General features: G+C 57.1%; 1 protein-coding gene across 1 annotated transcript; it reads left to right on the forward strand.

Moving 5' to 3' along the window:
• Window positions 1-4,156: 4,156 nt before the first annotated feature.
• Window positions 4,157-13,245, forward strand: MEX3D (mex-3 RNA binding family member D; the record flags this gene model as incomplete). The annotated part of the gene is made up of 2 exons (XM_081093038.1): window positions 4,157-4,748; window positions 10,980-13,245. The coding sequence occupies 2 exons, from the start codon at window positions 4,157-4,159 to the stop codon at window positions 12,356-12,358; spliced, it is 1,971 nt and encodes a 656-aa protein (XP_080949164.1). The 3' UTR covers window positions 12,359-13,245.
• Between the last annotated feature and the right edge of the window lie 7,128 nt (window positions 13,246-20,373).

Genomic DNA, 20,373 nt, shown 5'->3' on the forward strand with positions numbered 1-20,373 from the left:
GCTGAACGTCCTGTAACTTCTTTACCTTTTGTGTTTACTGGACGAGGATGTGAAATCTGGACTTCATCTGAAAACCTCACTGTCTGGCCTGGTGGGTCCTGCCAAAGGGTCAGCCACCAGCATCTGAGGAGGACTGCTCATCGCCAGGAGCACAGTAGGGCTGACCCTTGTGCCTCCGTTTTTCCTTGTATGACAGGTACAGCTAATACCCAGCACTCTGGGCTGTGAGCTGTCATGTGGCCTGGCTGGAGCTGCCACTGGGGCCCAGGCTCCTGTGTGTTCCTGTCTAGAGGTGTGTTTCATGGCCAAGCATTTCTAAGTGCCACACCCAGAGTAGTGGTCTCCGAGAAGCACTGGGGCGAAGATCATCACAATCTTGTTACTTCACTCATCCCCTACAGCCCTAGTGCCTTGGGACTGATCCTTGGTTGGGGTGTGAAGGAAGGCAATATTGGTTTCTCTCTCTGCCCTAACCAACAACTTGTGACGGCAAGGATCGTAACTGCTGAGTCATTTGGCCAGACACCCGGGGCATGTAGGTCAGGGGTGCGGGGTGACATGGGACCCCTCAGAGCTGTGAGTGGTTGCTGCCCTCTTGATCTTCCAAGGATGCTGGTGCAGTCAAACTGACACATCCTTCCAAGTCAAGTTGAAAAATTCTGAGAACCAAGAAGGCTGCCCTGTACAGGTCCCAGTGCCTGTTGGGAGGGCCTGAGGTCCCTCAGGTCTGAGTAGAGGGGCTACAGGGAGGTTACTGTGGGTGACAGACAGAATAAAGCCTTCTTGGGCGAGCATGGTTGGAGCCTGGGTTCAATCTGAAGAATGGTGTTTATTTCTGAGCAAAACGGGCCTCGTCTGGGCCTGCTAGGCCTGCATCCTGTGGATCATCAATTCTGGGCTGGGTGATAACGGAATCAGGAGGGGCCGGCCTGTCCCAGCGGATGGCAGATTTCCCCATAGACTCCAAGGTGGAAGCCTGACAGTCCCAGCACTGTTAGCATAAAGCCAGACGTGGAGGCTTCCAGAAGATTTGGGACTCCCGCACCTACTGGTCGAAGTCCCCAAGACTCCCTTGGAGCACCTGGAACTCCCAGTTTGGGTATGTTGAGGGGGAGGGGGGATCTTCCGGGCCTGGCACACAGGGACATGGCTGAGTCTGGCCTTGGGGGCCTGAATTGGACCTTCTGCCCGTCAGCTCACAAGGCTGGTGCAAGAGCTGGGAGAACCATGATCTACCTGCCTGCCTCCCAGGTCAGGCTTAGTGGCCTGGACCCCCTCCTCACCCCCACATGGAGTCTCTGTTCATCTTTTTGTCTCCCCTGCCCCCTCCCCACTCCGAGTGTCCCCTCCGCATGCATTGTCTACTCTGCAGACAGCCCTGCCCACCCACCGGAATGGGTTCCAGCTTCCAGAGGGAAAACGTGAGGCTCAAGTTAGCAACTTGCCTAGGGGCACTGTTTGGAAGAACTTGGGTCTTCATGACTCCAACACGGTGTTTGTGTCCAGCCTCTGGCCACTGAGAGGCCCTGAGCAGCCACTGACCTCAAAAAGGACAAGAGCCTGGGTCCCTGGAAGGACTCAGTGGTTCTGTGTGAGAATGTGATGCCCCAGTCCCATCATAGAGGCTTTCCTGACACTTTCCAAGCTTGAGGGTCTCACCTGAATTCTTTTTTCTCCCCAGCAAGACTCCCAGAGACAAGGGCGCCAGGGTTTCTGAGCCAACGGTTTAGGGCAGGGGTCCTGAAACTTTTTAAATGGGGGGCCAGTTCACTGCCCCTCAGACGGTTGGAGGGCCGGACTATAGTTTAAAAACTATGAATAAATTCCTATGCACACAGAGGCGGCAAAAACACCCGGCGGGCCGGATAAATGTTTTAGGCGGGCCGCATGTGGCCCGCAGGCTATAGTTTGAGGACCCCTGGTTTAGGGGTATCTGCATCAGGGACCTGAGCCACCCCTTGTCTCTATCATAATATGCCTGGCTTCTTCCAGCCCAAGGCAGGCAGAGGAGCTCTCTGAGCCACCCTGCGCCCACACCCGGCTCAGCCTGCCTGGGATGCCTCCGCACTTTGAGCCTCCTGTGGCTGCTGGAACAGAGCACCGTAAACTTGGTGGCTTAATTCACACACACTCATCCTGAGGTCACGAGTCTGACATGGGCTTCATGGGGCTAAACCCAAGTGTGCAGGGCTGGTCCTTCCAAAGGCACTGATGGAGGATCGTTTCCTGCCTTTTCCGGCTTCTAGAGGCGTTACATCTCTGGCCTGTAGCCCCTTCATTTTAACAGCCAGTAACTCAGCATCTTCCATCTTTGACTCTGACCCACCTGTCTCCCTCTTCTGAGGGTGTGATGGCACTGGGTTCTCCGGGGAAATCTAAGATCACCCCTATCTCAGGGGCCTTCACTAATCCCACCTGCAAAGAAGATGAATGTCTTTGGAGGCCACTTGCCTACCACAGAAGACACACCCCCACGCAACCTCCCTCCTCTCTACCCCACCTTGGAACCTGGACACCATTCATAGCCTCTGAGTCCAAGGGAACAATTTGAGCCCTGGGATTAGATCTCCAGCTTCCTCGGATCACTTATTCAACATGCATTAATAGCAGGGCCAGCTCAGATCTGGTACCAGCCAGAGGAACTTGGGCTGGATGTGGCCTGGGGGTGAGGGTGGGGAAGGGTCAGGCACAGGGACCAAGGTAGGGGAGTGAGGAGTTGTTTTTTGGTGTTTTTTTTTTTTCAATCCTCACCCAAGGATATGTTTATTGATTTGAGAGAGAGAAACCAATGTTGCCTCCCTTCACACCCCAACCAAGGATCAAACCCAAAATCCTGGTATGTGCCCTGACAACCTGTGACCCTTGGTGCACTGGATGGTGCTCCAGCTGAGCCACATGGGCCAGGGCGGAGTGAGGGCTTTAACTGGGGGAGGGGTACCTGCCACGGAAGCAGGTGGAGAGGTGACTGGAGGTGGACGATTCAGCAGTGGACAGCTTTGGCTGAGGAGCTACATGGCGGAGGGCAGACCTAAAATCGGTGAGGATGGCGGTGGACACTAGGGTAGGGGCCAGTGCATGGCAAAATGGATCAGTTCGCCCCCTCTCCCACCTGAAAAGCTCATGCAATTGTCCTGAAGTTCCACAGCCAACCAGGGACTTAGGAAGGGTCCCCGTTTAGACTTGGGCGGGCAACTCCACGGGGTCCATTCAGCTCCCTGCCCATTTATCATGAGAAACCGCACGGGAAAACCGGAGGGCTCCTTCATCTCCGAAGGAAAAAGAATGAAGGAAGGGCCGCGGGGACAGGATAGCTTTGGAACTGAGCACGCTGGGCTCCTCTGGGAGCCCACAGGACAGGGCACCCAGCACCCCAGAAGAGGGAGGATCTTCACCTCCGAGGGCTCTGGCCAGTGGAAACCAGCCCAAACCAGGAAGCACCGCCCACGTGGCGCAATCTCGGGCTCCAGTACGCTCTGTCTGGGGGATGTGGGTGCCCTTGACCTCCCCAGGGGCCCACGGGAGCCGTGTACGTGCAGGAACTGGGGACCGGAGTCCGAAGGCAGGCCGGGTCTCGAGGAGTCTCGGGGGTAGAGACCCGGCCCTGGGGCGGGCACAGGGGTGCAGTGCCTTGGGGCACAGAGTCCTCTGGCAAAGGAAGGCGGGCTCTCCGGCAACAGGGCGCCGCGGGCACCTACCTTCGGCAGCGCCCGCACCTGCAGGCGCGCAGGACCCGCCCGAGCGCCCCAGGCAAGGGTGGCCGGCGCCCATGTGACCGCACCCCGCCCCGCCCCGCGCGTGCGCCCTGCCCGGAGCCCCATTGTTGGCCGCACGCGCGTCACGGGGGCGGGGCCGGGGCGGGGCGGGGAGGGCGGCGGGAGGGCGGGAGGGAAGGAGCGTCCGCGCCGCCGCCGCCGCCGACGCCGCCGAGATCCCCGCCGCCGCTGCCGCCGCCTAGAGCGAGCAGAGTCGCGCCGCCGCCGCGCCTCCCGCGGCCCCGAGCAGCCCCGCGCCGCCGCGCCCCCGCCGCTCCCGCCCCGCCGCTGGATGCCGGCGGCCGGCGGCCGAGCTCTTAGAGGCGGAGGGCGGCGGCGCGGGCGGCGGCGGCGCGGGCGGCCGGCGGCCCAGAGGCAGGGGCGCGGGCCTGAGCGCTAGCGCCATGTCCGGCTCCATCGGCCAGCCCGACGGCAGCGGGGGCGCGGGCGGCAACGGGCCTGGGGCGGCGGCCAGCGGGGACCCCAGCCCAGGTGCTCAGCCGCCGCCCGCACCCGAGGCCGCCGAGGAGGCCGCTCCTGCGCCCCGGCCGCCACCCGAGCCCGACGACGCGGCCGCCGCGCTGCGCCTCGCGCTGAACCAGCTCTCGGTGCTGGGGCTGGGGGGCGCGGGCGACCAGGACGAGGAGGGGGCAGCTGCGGGCAGCGGGGATGGCGTGGCGGCGGCGGCGCGGGGCGCGGACGGTGGGGCCGCCGTGGAGCCTACGCCCCCCGACGGGCCCGAGGCGGGCGCGCCCGTGGTGGCCGTGGCCCCGGGCCCGCTGCCGCTCCTGGAGCCCGACGTCAGCCCCCCGCCGCCCCGGCCGTCGCCGCCCGATGTGTTCGCGAGCTTCACGGCCCACCCCGCTGCGCTGGGCCCCCCGACGCTGCTGGCCGAGCAGATGAGCGTGATTGGCAGCCGCAAGAAGAGCGTGAACATGACCGAGTGCGTGCCGGTACCCAGCTCCGAGCACGTCGCCGAGATCGTGGGTCGCCAGGGTGAGTGGCCGCCGTCGGGGGCGCAGTTCCGGGGGTCTCCGCGCGGCTGCTCCGGGGCCGGGGCCGCCCCAGCCCAGCCTGCGGCCGTCAGCCAGACACAGGCCACGCCCCGCGTGGGCTTTGGCCTCAGTGGCCGCCTGTGCCGGTGCCTTTGTCCTGCCTTCGGCCCGCGAGAGAAACTTGGGCGCAGCCCGCGCTCCTCCCCACCGATGCCTTTGTCTGGGCGCCTCCAGCGCGGAAGGTGCAGCGCTGCTGCGGAGCCCTGGGCTGTGCCGTCCTGGGGACCAGGGCCCCGGCTCGGTGGTCCCCTCAAAACATGCATGGGGCGGGCCGACTCGGGTTGGGGGGTGCCCCGTTAGGGTGATGAGAGAAGTTTGGTCGCACAAAGGGTACGTCAGGGCTTGCCAGCCTGGGGACCCTGCTGGGGTGTGGGGGCAGGACAGGATGAGACAGGGTCCCACCCTGCTCTCAGTGCGTCGGGAATTTGGGGGTATGTGGAAGGACCTGTTGTAAAAGGGGCTCCAACCCATGGCCGTAGCCTAGCAGGCAGGTGGGAGACAGGCCCTGGATGTAGGGGTCCCCTCGGTGGCATTGCCGAGCTTCCCTGTGGCCGCCCCATTGTTCTCTTTGTTAGAGAGCCAGACTCAGATTTGCAGGGTGACATCAGGCTGGCCGCCGCTCATTGGCCCTGGAGCTGCGGGGTGGGCGGAGGGTGGTGGGCAGTGCCCACATACCCACCCACCCTGTTAGCAGCCTGCCCACCAGCCTCAACTTTCTCCTGCCTTCCTGCCCACACCTCCCCCCTCCCTGCTGGCCTCCTGTGGTCAGCCAGGTTCTAGAACTTGGGGTGGGGCCTGGGCGGGGCTTTAGGTAGGGCCAAAGGACACTCAGGCTGGGAGGGGGGGTGTCCCAGCCTCTGGGCCCTTAGGAACAGCAGCCAGAGAAGGGTGGGTGGTGACCTGAATTATAAGGTGGCCTGTCACCCTCACCACCACCACAAGCAGAGGACCACAGTGATGCTCTAGACAGGTCCTCTGCTGGTTCCAGTGGGTGGGGTGGCTCGGCCAGCAAGCCCTCTGGTCATTCATTTGTCCTTTCCACATGTGGACACAAGGAGTGCCCGGCGTGGTGCTGAGATCCACCATCAGGAGTGAAGACGGGTTCCTTTCTGAACCCTGCCCGCCGCCTTCGGGCTCAGACATGGCTCGACCATGCCGCAGTTCTGCTTCACCACCTTTCCTATAGAGGCCCCCACGTCCCCACTCCTGTCCGCCGTAACTGCACTGGGACATGTAGCAGGTAGTTACACATTGAGTGTCCAGAAGCCTGCGGGTGGGCAGGTGTGGTGGGCAAGTGTGGATACCGATGCCTGGGGGCCATTTGCCCAAAATCACTAGGCTCATCTGTTGTGCAGTGGAGCATGAGGGTGTGTTTTGTGTGAACATGCGGGCCTGACACCTGAGGGAGAGGCCTCATCTTATGCCTTACAGGTGGTGTCGGGAGTCAGGCAGAGGGCACTCGAACTGTAGCCGCAGGCCGAGTGGTGTGGCAGAGTGAGCCTGGGGCCTCAGGCTCCACCCAACCTCCCGGGTGTGCTTTTGGCACCCGGTTGTTGGGTGCCAGCCTGTATTCTTGGTGGTTGTGGACAACAAAGAAGACTAGGCAATACAGTGAGTCCTGTAGACTGAGGAGGCCCTGTGACCCTGAGCAAATGAGAGCCCTTCTCTGTAATGGGGGGCAGCACCTCCCTCAGGGTTTTTGTGTGGATTCTTAAGGCACCGGTTGTAACCCCAGTCTGGCACTCAGTAACCACCCCACAAATGGGGTACAGGGTACCAGGGAGGGAGCCTGAATACTAGGACAGGTTGCATTGCCCCAGCTCCAGAGCCATTTGCGGCTCCCATCCTCTCCCACCCAGTTCTCAAGCACACCCTGAAAGACTGCCCCAGCCCCACCCCTTCCCTCCTCCCATCACCCACCCCACTCTCTACCCTGTGGGTCCCTGGATGCCAAGCCTGCCCCTCCTTACTGCTCAGGCTCTCCCCAGTGCAGGGGGCACAGCCTGCCCTCAATTACTCATCCTTTTCTCTCAATTCCTAGATTCAGGGCTGCCCCTCCCCAAGAAGGCACAGGAGGAAGAGGCTGTGAGAGACGAGGCCGGGCTGGGATTTGAACCCTGATCTCACTGGCTTTGCCTACCCTGCTTCCTGGGAGGCTGGTGCCCTGGCCATGGGGGTGACCTTGGGCCCATGCCCCCCCCCCCCTTCTTGCCATCCATGTCCTGTACGCAGGACGAGTCTGTGCCCATACCTTGACCAGGGCTGGGCGTGGTCGTGTTGGGTCTGTGCAGGATGATGAAGGCAGGGCCTCAGGTCTCTTCCATCTCTGAGGTCAGGCTGTGGATGGTGGCCCGGAATGGTCTCCCATTGTGTCCTCTGGCCCCAGCCCTGCAGGTATCAGGTGTCCTTTCTGGCAGCCAGGACACTGCAGGGTGTTGGGGTCCATGCCTTGGTGTTCCTGTCTACCCACTGTGGGGCATAGAAGTAAAGAGGTGCCCATGCTGGTGTTGGGGGCTCCTTGTGTTGGCAATTATAGACCAGCCCTGCTTCCCGTGTCCGTGTGTCACAGACAAGCCAGCTTCCTCCCCAGACCACCCTGCTGTGACGTGGCCCACCAGGACCGCAGGCCACTTGGGCCTTGCCTGGTTGTGGGAACTTGTCCGAGCCCTGTCCTGCTTCCGGAGCTCTGCCCCTGCTGTTCCTCTGGGGGAGTGCTCCTCCGCCCGTGTCCTCCCCCCCCTCATAACCTTGAGGCTTTGTGGACAGGTGTAGCCTGTGGTCACCTGTGGGGCCTGGTTCTCTGAGTGCCAGCACATGGGTATGGCCAGGACCCCATAAGGGGGTTATGTGAGTGATGGGAGGCAAAGGGCTGCCCTCGTCTACTAGCCTTCCCACTTTGAGGGGAGGGTTGCTAGGGCCTGAGGCAGGACAGTGTCAGCCCCGAGGGCTATCTCCAATTCCCAAGCCCACCCCGTTCTCTTGAGTTGGCATCCTGAGGGCAGTGCCGAGGAACCTGCATTTCAGTCTGTGCCCACCTATCAGTGGTGGCCCCCAGAGTTCCCCAGGCATGGGACTCAGCCCCCTGACACCACCCACTCTTTTCGTTGTTAATTCTCACCCAAGGAGAATATTTCTTCCATTGCTTTTTTTTTAAAATTGGAGGGAGGGCGAGAGAGAGAAACATCATTTTGAGAGAGATACATAGATTCGTTGCCTCCCGCAGGCCAGGGCCAGGGATCAAACTTGTGACCCTTCAGTGTGCAGGCTGACACTCTAACCATTGAGCAACACCAGCCAGGGCTCACCATCCACTCTTACTGCACTCTATCATCCCCACTGGGGTAGGGGGTGTGTCCCGGATCACTGTGGATCCCCAATTTCCTCGACTGGACAATCCCACCCTCCCAAGCTCTGCCCCCTCTCACGGTCTTCACATGAGTTGGGTTTGGGGGCCAACAGGTGTCACAGCTGAAGTGCAGTCAGTAAAGTAGAGCCTCTTGGCCACTAAGGGCTCCACTCAGGCCACCCAAGGGGAAGCTACATGGTCCCTCTCCTGCCCTCACCCACCTTAGGGACTCATCGCTCCAGCCTTGTACTTGGGTTCAAGGCCCACTTATTCATCTGTACAGAAGATCAGTGGTTGGGGGTGGGAGGGTCTCCTTTGGCAAATCCCCCCTTTCTCCAGGCCTCAATAGATTCCCTCCTCACGTGGCTCTGCTAGAAACAAACATTTCAGGGGCAGGGCATCTGCCTGGGACCATGGCCCTTTGGGTCCAGCCCCAAATCTGTGAGGCTAGGTGTTTCAGCCCTCCTTTTATGGGCTAGGGAATTGAGGTACAGGAAGGTTCCTCCAAGGGCCCAGGGCAATCCCCAGTTTACTAGCCCTTAACAGTGCTCAACCTGTGGGTCGCAACCCCTTTGGGGTCGAACGACCCTTTCACAGGGGTCGCCAAAGACCATCGGAAAACGCATACTATATAATTACATATTGTTTTTGTGATTAATTACTATGCTTTAATTATGTTCAATTTGTAACAATGAAAATACATCCTGCATATCAGATATTTACATTATGATTCATAACAGTAGCAAAATTACAGTTAAGTAGCAACGAAAATAATTTCATGGTTGGGGGTCACCACACCATGAGGACCTGTATTAAAGGGTCGCGGCATTAGGAAGGTTGAGAACCACTGCCTTAGAGCCTAGTCCCCTGGCTTCCGGAAGTTCTGAAAGTCAGACATGGTGGCAGGAGGAACTCTGGAAGTTCATGGCCCAGTCCCCCCTTTTTCCTGGCCCAGTCATGTTGGGCTACCGGGAGGAGGGAGTACCAGGCTGCAATGTGATGCAAGAAGGGCCAGGACTGGGGGTGAGGATGGTGAGGACACTGTTTTGTGTGGGGGACAGCATGGCCAAGGCAGAGGGAGTTTGCCAGGTAGGGAGGGGACGGACCATCAGGGCAGGTTTGGAGCAGCCACAGGTCAGGGTGGGTTTGGGGGGCCAAAGAGAATGCCTTTGAGACAACACAGCTTTGGTGGTGGGGGAGGGGGTGACTAAGGACCCAGGAGGTGGGGCATGGAGTTGGTAGGAACGCAGCCCCTCCCTCGGAGATTTCTGACCCCAATTCACCTGCCCTGCTTTTGCTCAAGGCCCTGGTTGGGGAGCTACTGTCTTCTTGAGATTAGGGTCAGGCTGCCCCTGGATGCCCCCTGCCACCTCTGCAGTGAGCGGTCTCCTGGCCTAGGCACCATCTCCTTGTTTTCTTTCTGGGCAGACATGCTGATCCTGCTAACATTTTTTTTTCTTTCTTTTTTTTTCTTTTGTTAATCCTCACCCAAGGATACTTTTCCCATCTAACTCCAGAGAGAGTGGAAGAGGGGCGGAGAGAGAGAAACATCAATGTGAGAGAGAGACATCCATTGGTTGCTTCCCATTGGTGGGATCAAACCTACAACTCAGGTACGTGCCCTTGATGGGAAGCGACCGTGACCCTCTGGTGTGTTGGTCAAGCTCTAACCATTTAGAAACAGGGCCAGGGCATGATTCTGCTAATTTTGTGTCTTTCAATGTTGTGAAGCTAGCAACACTGTTACTCCTCTCAATGCCACCTCTGTATTGACACAATATCACTGTGTCCCTCTAGCCTCCCCTGAGGTGGGGGTGGGGGGTGGGGGGGCGGGGAGCGGTCTTCCAGATTCCTTGGCCTGGACTCACGATGTCTCAGAAGGCCTTGGAGGCGTGGGTATCAGGGACCCTGATCAGCTGCCCCTGCCCCTCCACAGGGTGGGAGCCCAGCCCAGCAGGATGAAGCACAGTGTCATGTTCCCAAGTCCCTGAGCTTCCCTCAGAGGCCAGGCCCCTCAGGACCTCGGAAGGTGTCCTGAGTTCAGGCCTAGGAGTCTACATTGGGCTGAGGCCTCACCTCACCTGCATGGGGCTGAAGGGTCACTTGGTCAGAAGAAAATTGTAGGCAGCTTACACAATTTGAGCCTGGGTTTCCACACCTGTCAGATAGGGGTGATGCCAGAGGATCTGCACTCACAGCCTAGGGCTGACATAATCAACTGAATAGCTTGAAACAATAGAAATTCTCTCGTTTGTTCTGGAGGCTGGAAATCTGAAATCAAGGTGTTGGCAGGGGTGTGCGCCCTCCAGAGGCCCTAGGGGACAGTCTGTCCCATGCGCTCTCTCCCAGCCTCTGGTGGCTGCCAGCAGTGCTTGGTGTCCCTTGGCTTGTAGCCACGTCACTGCAACGCTGCCTTGTCACATGGCTGATTCTGTGTGTCCCACTTGCATTCAGGGCCACTCTACCCTATGGTGACCTCGTCTTAACTAGTTACACTTGTAGATGCCCCATTTCCAAGTAAGAGCCATTCTCATGTTCTGGGTGGACATGAATTTTAGGGGACACTATTCAGCCCACAACAGAGTCCTTGCCTTCTTGCTTTTTTGCCAACCCCAGGGCCCCTGGGGTCCCTCGCATGACCGAGGAGAAACTAAGGTCCCAGGTCCCAGGGTAAGATGCGGTATGTCTGAGATGACAAAATGCCACGGGGGTACAGCCCCCAAATGGAGGCTCCCAGCTGGCCTGGCCCCTCCAGCTGGTGCCCCAGACAGGCTGACCTGGGGAGGAGTCCTGGTCCTCACCATGTTCCCCTCCCCCCCAACCCAGGGTGCAAAATCAAGGCTCTGCGGGCCAAGACGAACACATACATCAAGACGCCGGTGCGTGGGGAGGAGCCCGTCTTCATCGTAACTGGCCGCCAGGAGGACGTGGAGATGGCCAAACGCGAGATCCTGTCTGCGGCGGAGCACTTCTCGGTGATCCGTGCGACCCGCAGCAAGGCCGGTGGGCTGCCGGGCACCGCGCAGGGCCCACCCAACCTGCCGGGACAGACCACCATCCAGGTGCGCGTGCCCTACCGCGTGGTGGGGCTGGTCGTGGGGCCCAAAGGCGCCACCATCAAGCGCATCCAGCAGCGGACGCACACATACATCGTGACGCCCGGGCGGGACAAGGAGCCGGTGTTCGCGGTCACGGGCATGCCCGAGAACGTGGACCGGGCCCGGGAGGAGATCGAGGCGCACATCACGCTGCGCACCGGCGCCTTCACCGACGCCGGCCCGGACAGCGACTTCCACGCCAACGGCACCGACGTCTGCCTGGACCTGCTCGGAGCCGCTGCCGGCCTCTGGGCCAAGGCCCCCAACCCCGGGCGACGGCCCACCCTGCCCAGCGCCAGCCTCCGGGGGGACAGTACCCTGGGCGCCCCAGGGGGCCCCGAGGCCTTCTACCCCAGCAGCCGCGGAGGACCGCCAGTGCCGGACACGGGCCCCGCCAGCCCCTATGGCGGCTCAGGCAACGGGGGCTTCACCTTCGGCGGGGACGGCCCTGGAGCCCCGACGGGGCCACCTGCCCCCGAGGACTGCGACTTCGGCTTCGACTTCCTGGCGCTGGACCTGACCGTGCCCGCAGCAGCCACCATCTGGGCCCCCTTTGAGCGCGCTGCGCCCGTGCCGGCCTTCGTCAACGGGGCCCCGGCACCACCGGCCCCCGGTGTCCGGCGCAGCAGCGGGGCTGGTACCCCGCGACACTCCCCGACGCTGCCGGAACCGGGGGGCCTGGGCCTGGAGCTCCCGCTGGCCCGCCGCGGCCCCCCCGACCCGGTGGGCGCCCTGCCCTGGCGGCCCCCGCAGGGCTCCCTGTCATCTTTCTCGAGCAGCAGCAGCTTCTCCACGGCCACCTCGCTGCCCAGCAGCTCCTCAGCCTCCACATGTTCCCCCCTGGACTCCAGCGCCTCCGAGATCAGCCGCAAGCCCTCAGCCGCCGCGACCTCCGGGCCCGGGGTGCCCGTGGCCGCCGCCGCCCCCGGCCCGGCCCTGGTGCGGGAGTGCGTGGTGTGTGCGGAAGGCGAGGTGATGGCCGCGCTGGTGCCCTGCGGCCACAACCTCTTCTGCATGGACTGCGCTGTGCGCATCTGCGGCAAGAGCGAGCCCGAGTGCCCCGCCTGCCGCACGCCCGCCACGCAGGCCATTCATATCTTTTCCTAACGAGTCGCTCCCGCGGCCACGGGCCACCCTGAGGCCCCTGGAGTGGGCACGTGCTCTGGGCCGGGCTGGGGGAGGAGAGAGGAGGGCAGGGGGTGGAGGGGCAGGCCGGGGGCGGGCAGGGGGCAGTGTGGCCAGTGTTTACAGATGAGCTTTAACTCCGGTCCCAGGCATGGAGACAGTGACCCGGCAGCCCAGTGGCACCTCAGTTCTTAACAAATAACAGTATTGAGTTGACAGGTTAAAATAAACCAGAGAGAAAAGGTCTGTTGCACTTTTTATTTGAGACACACACACACCTACACCCCAGGGTGATCTTTTTAAAGAAAAAGTTTTTACAGCCATCAGTTGCCCTCCTTTTCTATGAAGTGGATTTCTGATCCGACAGTGTTGTTTTTACAGGGTGGCAGCCTCTGCAGAAAGTTCCACCGGGAGGATGGTGACATTTTTACTACCTTTTCACTCCCTTTTTGGGGCTAACTGGTCACCCTTTTGTAGGTCAGCCCCAGGAAGGCCGGAGGGGGGCGGGGGGAGGGGCACAGGGGCATCCCAACCAGAAATTTCTAACTTTTTTATTTTTAATTATTAATCCTCTTCTGCTGTGGTTTATGTTGTCCGTTTTTAAATTTTTTTAAATTTTTTTTTTTTACTTTTACTTTTTACCTCTTGTGTATATGTAGCAAATTTATAGGGAAATATGTATGTACTTTATGGAATAAATTTTAAGAACTAAAATATATTTTATTTTAAAGTAACGGACCTTTAATCTTACGCAGCTAAATTACTGATTATATATTTGCTGAGCTGACTTAAGGGTTCAGAAAATTGTATCAAGAGTTTTATTTTTTGACTCCAAAGCCTTCTTAATAAAGTCTTTTTATGATGTGCGAGCCCTTGGCGTGGTGTGGGGCCGGTGGGCGTGGAGAGGTTGGGTTGTGGGAGGGACCCTCAGACACAGCTCCTCACCTTCCATCTTCTGGATAAAGGAATTTGGGGCAACCCTATTCCAGGTTCTACTGCAAGCCAGGCTCTGCCTGTTCCAGACGAGACCATGAGATCTGTTGGTCCTGCCAGGCCCCCTTCCCTGAGACTGGGGCTGGCCAACCGTGGGGTCAGTTATGGCCGCTGTGGAAGTGGCAGTGCCAGGCTGCCTTCTTGGGGCAGCTCTGTGGTGTGTGTGGGGCCCCCAGCCCCCCCTAGACAGGATCCACCTGTCACTGTGCAGATGGGGATGCTGAGATCTGGGAATCTGCCTCCTGGGTCCTAATACCTCCCATCCCAAAAGGATATCTGAGTGATGAGCCACAGGTGTCCCCCACTCACCTTAAGTCTAGTTGGGACCTGGCCCATTCGGCCACCAGGCACAGTTCTGGGGCCATTTGGCATGGAGGCGAGGACTGGGGTGGCCAGGGGTGGACCGTCAGTAGTTGGGCACCACCCAAGTTCCAAAGGAAGGAAGGAAGCTCTGGAGTGAAGGAAGGGTGGGTGGGGAACTCGGTGACAGGGAGGGGCTCTGAGGACAAGGTCTCCGCTGGCTGCTGGCCTGAGGAGTGGGCAATGAAAGGTCTGGGGGACAGCCCACTAGGCAAGCAAGAGCAGCCTGGAGGGCTTCCAAGAGAAGACAAGGGGCTTGCGACACAGGTCAAGAGGGGCAACACCAAGAGATGCTGAGAAAACCACAGGTGGATAGGGAACCCCAAGGACAGTGAACCCCGTGAGTGTCATCATATCAGACCCTCTGGCTGCGGGGAAGCACCTGGAGGGCTGAATCCTGCTGGGGCGTCAGGGCATGGGGTGGGAATCAGGAAAAGCCACACACGGGCGGGGGGCCAGCCCAGCTCTGTCTGGGATTCCCCACCTGTAAAAGCAGGTGATCCCACGTCCACACTCCCAGCTTTGGTGAGGCTCAGCGGGGTCAAGCAGGTTGAATCGTGGCTGTAAAGATTTATCCCCCAGAACCTGTGATCGGGACCTTATTTGGAGAAAGGGTCCTCGTGGGTATATAATTAAGGCTCTTGAGATGAGGTCATTCTGGGTTGGGGTGGCCCTAAGTCCAATGACGAGTATCCTTATAAGGGGCAGAAGAGGAGAGACAGACATGCGGCGGGAGATTTCTAACTCGGACACTGTGTGGGGATGAGGACAAGGCAGAAGCTGGGGTGGTAAGGTCATAGGTCAAGGGAGGCCCAGATCCCCCCAAAGCCAGAAGAGGCAGGAAGGACCCTCCCCTGGAGCCTGGGGAGAGAGCACGGCCCTGCCATGTCTCGATTCGGGGCTTCTGGCCTCCGGTACCTTGAGAGAAAAAGTGCCAATTGTTTTAAGATGCCCACTTCGTGGTAATTTGCTCTGGCAGTCACGGGAGACTGATACAGGTGGCAAGCATTGCTTAACCTGGCCCAGCCCACAGTTCAGTGGTGAAGTTGGACATGGCTGCAGTGGCTCCAGGTTATCTGGGGTGAGGTCAGGCCACAGCCAGACTGCAGGAGCAGGTGGAGGTGGCAGGGAGGTGAGGCTGTGGAGATCACAAAGAGAAAGGGCAGCCCCTGTGGGTTAGGGTTAGGGGCGGCGGGGGGGGGGGGGCGAGGGGGAGTAGTAGAGAGTTCTTGGGAAGGAAGTGGAGGCTGGAGCTCAAATCAGGGTCCCAAAGGGAGTGGGCACAATGGCGGGGGCGGGAGAGGGCCTGGGGTCTGCAAGGAGCTGAGGTGTGCATTTAGGTAAGGTTTGCCTTTTTTTTTTTTTTTTAAATATATTTTATTGATTTTTCACAGAGAGGAAGGGAGAGAGACAGAGAGTCAGAAACATCGATCAGCTGCCTCCCGCACACCTCCCACTGGGGATATGCCCGCAACCAAGGCACATGCCCCTGACCGGAATCGAACCCGGGACCCTTCAGTCCGCAGGCCGATGCTCTATCCACTGAGCCAAACCGGTTTTGGCAGGTTTGCCTTTTGACAGCCCCCCTGGGTGAATCAGCTGTAATTTGGAAAGAGAAGAGGCACGTCAAAACTGCTCAGGAGCCCTGGCCAGTTTGGCTCAGTGGATAGAGTGTGGGCCTGCAGACTGAAGGGTCCCCAGTTCAAATCCGGTCAAGGGCACATGCCCGGGTTTCCGGCTCAATCCCCAGTGGGGGGCGTGCAAGAATCAGCCCATCAATGATTCCCTCTCATCATTGATGTTGCTATCTCTCCCTTCCTCTCTGAAATCAATAAAAAAATATATTTTTTTAAAAAACTGCTCAGGATGAGCAGGAGCTGGGCAGGGGGTGGAGAATGATGAGGTAGCTGGATGACTGGCCACAGGTGGGTCAAGCCCAGCACTTAGGCCCAAATCTAGTCTGGCTAGAGCTCTCTCCAGGGGTTTTGAAAGACGGAACAGTAAATGGAGTGGAGTCACAAACCAGGGGGTGGTGCTGTCATGCCTGGTGGCCTGGGCCTGTGCTGTCCCAGGACTTTCCAGAAACTTCTGAGGGTTGTGCTTACTCCCTGCTGGGGCTTAGGAAGCTCATGAGAGGAAAGCCAGAGCTGCTGAGGCCCCCAGGGAGAGCCAAGAGGGGGCCAGAGGTAGGTTCTGGCGCTTGCTGTCTGAGGCTCTGGGTACAGTCCTGTCTGAAGGCAGCCCATCCTGCCCTCAGTATGAGCACCAGTAAACCCTCCTTCTTTGTTTAAGCCACTGAGAGCTGGAATAACCCAAACTCAACCACCTACGGGACCACGTTCCTGGCCAGGGAGCTGGCAAGCATTCGTTTGTGCAGCAAAAACAAGTCCCCTGTGCATATAGCTTCTCCATACCTCAGCACATGTAGGGACACCCGAGGCTAGTGTCCTGGTGCAAGCTCTCACTCCCTCGCCACTGGTACCTGTTGGTTCATGGACTTGGCACAGCCTGCCTCACCCCTGGGCCCTCCCCTTTAAGAAAAGAAAGCCACCCTGGCTCTCACTGGAATTTACATGTAAATAGCCACATGTGGCTGGTAGCTCCTGTGTTGGGCAGCATCCCTCTAGAACTGTGTGCAATGATGAGAAGGTTCTAGATCCACACTGTCCAACACATGGGGTGACTGAGCATGAGAGGTGGTTTGTGGCACTGACTCATTGAATGTTGTATGTTATTGGGGCTGAATGTAAACTGACATGGCCCCAAACAAAAAGGGACCCATCTAGGGATGCTGTTTGCTCTGCAGATCGTGCAATAGTTTTAGAGGCAGGACAGCAGGACAGCTGCCACGCCCTTAGATGGTTAAGAGTGTTGCCGAAACCGGTTTGGCTCAGTGCATAGAGCGTCGGCCTGCGGACTGAAAGGTCCCAGGTTCGATTCCAGTCAAGGGCATGTACCTGGGTTGCGGGCACATCCCCAGTAGATGTGCAGGAGGCGGCTGATCGATGTTTCTCTCCCATCGATGTTTCTAACCCTCTATCTCTCTCTCCCTTCCTCTCTGTAAAAAATCAATAAAATATATTAAAAAAAAAAAAAGAGTGTGGGTGTGTGGAGGCCCTGACCACAGTGGTCCCAAAGCAACCAACGCCACAGAGGAGGGACAGCTCCTGGGCTGGCCCCAAAACTTCCCCAGCCCCGACCATGGGACCTGTGGACATGTTGCCTCACATGGTGAAGGGACTTTGGCGATCGGATTAAGTCAAGGACCCTGAGATGGAGATGAGCCCAGATTCCCCAGGAGGCCCAGGGTCATCACAGGGTCCTCATAACAGGAGGCAGGAGGGTGAGAGTCAGAGATGGCAGAGGCTGTGCTGCTGGCTGTGAGGGTGGAGGAAGGGCCAGGAGCCAGCGATTCGGTGCCTTTTGAAGCTGGAAGAGGCCGAAAATGACTCTTCCCTGGAGCCTCCAGAAGGACCAGCCCTGCCCACACCTGAGTTTAGGATTTCTGGCCTCCAGCACGGTCACAGAATAAATTTGCATTGTTCTAATTCAAGCCACTACTCATTTGTGGTCATTTGTCACAGTGACCGTAAAGGGCACACAGCTATGTTAAAAGTTGTCCAACCTCTCGGAGAAAGGGCTGGTTCTATGGCCTGCCCAGAGCTGACATGCTCCACCGCCTACCCCGCCCCCCGGCCCCCCTACCCCGTCCCAAGGATGAACACATGCCCATTCCAAGGCACAGGAGCCACTAACAGAGAACTCCCAGTGGCAGAGCGGAAGCAGTTCATCCTAGAGGACACAAGACACCCAATTAATGGGGGAGTTTTAGATAAATGAATCTTTCTTTTTTTTAGTATAAGTTTATCTTAAATATTGCATGGGACACCCTTCTCCCTAACAGAGATGTGTTATTTATCTGAAATTCAGATTGAACAGGGTGTCCGGTATTTTTGCTAAATCTGGTTATTATGAGGAGTGGAGGGAGGGGAGTCATCCACTGCTTTGCAGGGGGAAGTATGAGCTTTGAGCTCCCCTCTGTGCTTCCGGAATTCTGCCCTGGCAGGTAGAGGAGGACGAAGCTAATGGAACCTGGGGCACAGGCGAGGGGAGGTTGCTAACATGGACTAGACGTCATTCTGGTTCATTGATTGATATGGATTGAGCGTCTGGATCGGTACCACAGCCAGAAGTGGGTTTTATCTGGGGCAGCAGCCCGGAAAGAAGCCAAAAGCCCCCAAGCACGTCTGTCCCTGCGCACCCCTCCCCCACACTCTCTCTAAGTGGGCGCCACAGACGGCCCGCATGGACCAGCGGACTAGCCGGTGCTCTGCTGCCACCTTGTGGCTGGGGCTGCGCATGACAACCTGCTCACAGCAGCCGTGGAGCCCTGACAGCTGGGGCATTCGCACCGTTTGTGTCAACAAGTCTCAGCTGTTCACCTCCGTCTGCTCCCCACCCACCCTCCACTGCTCCGCAGCGGCAACTGCATTTCTCCACAAAGACGCTTAGTAAATCCCATCGCCACCGTGTCATGATGAGACTTAAAACGCTTAACGCTAATTTCTTTTCCCCGGTTTTATTGAACTATAATCGACATTCAGCACTTTAGGAATTTACTGGTAGGGGTGTAGCATAATGATTTGACTTACATTACTTTCTCTTTTAAAAAAATTATCACCTGAGGATATTTTTTATTGATGAGTGAGAGAGAGAGAGAGAGAGAGAGAGAGAGAGAGAGAGAACATCGATTGGTTGCATCCCATACCCACCCCAACTGGGAATTGAGTCTGCAACCTGGGTATGTGCCCTGACCTGGAATGGAACCTGCCACCTTTTGGTGTATGGGACAACGCTCCAACCAACTGAGCCACACCAGCCAGGGCAACATCAATTTCTTTTAATTTTTTTTAATGTATTTTTATTGATTTTATTTATTTTAATTTTTTTAAATTTTTTTTATTATTTTTTTATTGCTTAAAGTATTACAAAGAGTATTACATATGTCTCCTTTTTTTTCCCCCCCGCGCTTGACAATCCCCTGGCCTCCCCTACCCCCCAACATCAATTTCTTAATAGCAAGAATCTGGTCGGCATTTATATGGCCTTGGTTGTATTGTGCTATTATTTACAGCTGCTTTGTTTCACATTCCACCTAAACATGTACCCCCTGGCATTTGGTTCCTGTGTTCTTGTCTGTGTGATCTAGCCCAGTGGTCCCTCAGGACAGGTGAGGGACTTTAGAAACACCTGAGGCCGGAGCCCGTGAATCTGTCCTGATCGTTCTGGGGTGAGATGTGGGCAGCAGGGTTTTTGTAATTGTGGTAAAATTCAAATAAGGTAAAATCTACCATTTTAATCTTCTTAAAGTGTAATTCAGTGGCATTACGTAGGTTCACATTATGCAACCATCACTTCTATCTCATTCCAGAACATTCCATCACCCCAAAAAGAGACCCTGTCCCCACTAGCAGTCACATCCATTTCCCTTCTCTAGCCCGCGGACATGTCATATATATGAAATCACACTCTCTGTGGCCTTTTGAGTCTGGCTTCTCTCACTGAGTGTCATGTTTTTCAAAGACAATCCAAGTTGTGGGGAATGTCAGTGCTTCATCATTTGCATGGCTGAATAACAGTCTATTGGGCAGGTGGAGCACATTTTGCTTATCGGTCATCCATTGTTAGAGATTTAGGTTGTTTCCACTTTGGGCTCTTTGAACAGGGCTACTCTGAATGCTGGAGCACACAATTGTGTTTTGGTGTTTTTAAAAAAATACATATTTTTATTGATCTCAGAGAGGAAGGGAGAGGGAGAAAAGATAGAAACATCAATGATGAGAGAGAATCATCAGTTGGCTGCCTCCTGCGTGCCTCCCACTGGGGACTGAACCTCAACCCAGGCATGTGCCCTTGAACGGAATCGAACCTGGGACTCTTCATTCTGCAGGCCGATGCCCTATCCACTGAGCCAAACCAGCCAGGGCCACAATTGTTTTTAAACACCTATTGTAAATTCTCTTGGGTATATATACCTAGGAGTGGAATTGCTGGGTCATATGGTAATTAACATTTAGCTTTATTGAGGAACCAGCAAACAGAATTTTTAAAAAATATGTTTTTATTGATTTCAGAGAGAGGAAGGGAGAGGGAGAGAGAGAGAGAAACATAGATGAGAAACATTGATCAGCCGCCTCCTGACCAGGATCCAACCGGCGATCTCTTGGTGCATGGACAACGCTCAGCCACTGAGCCACACTACCAGGCTAAACAGAATGTTTTCATTGAAATTTTTATTGAGCTCATTGTGGATTCCCCTGCAGTTGTAAGAAATAATGCAGAGATTCCATTGTACACTTTGCTCAGTCTCCCCCAATAGGGCTGCATTTTGCAAAATGAAATCAATATCTCCACCAGGATGTTGACCTGGATCCCATCACCTGCTTTATCCAGATTTCTGATTTCCCAGTTTTACTTGCTCTCTCTCTCTCTCTCTCTCTCTCTCTCTCTCTCTCTCTCTCATTGTCTACAGTTGTATCAACTGAATAGGTTCCTGTATCCACCACCACAAGGACCCCTCCAGCTGCCCTGTTACAACCTCAGCCCCTCCCATCTCTAATCCCCTGGCAACCGCTCATCTGTTG

Source organism: Myotis nattereri (genome assembly GCF_964212035.1).
Source record: "Myotis nattereri genome assembly, chromosome: 5".
Taxonomy (NCBI): domain Eukaryota; kingdom Metazoa; phylum Chordata; class Mammalia; order Chiroptera; family Vespertilionidae; genus Myotis; species Myotis nattereri.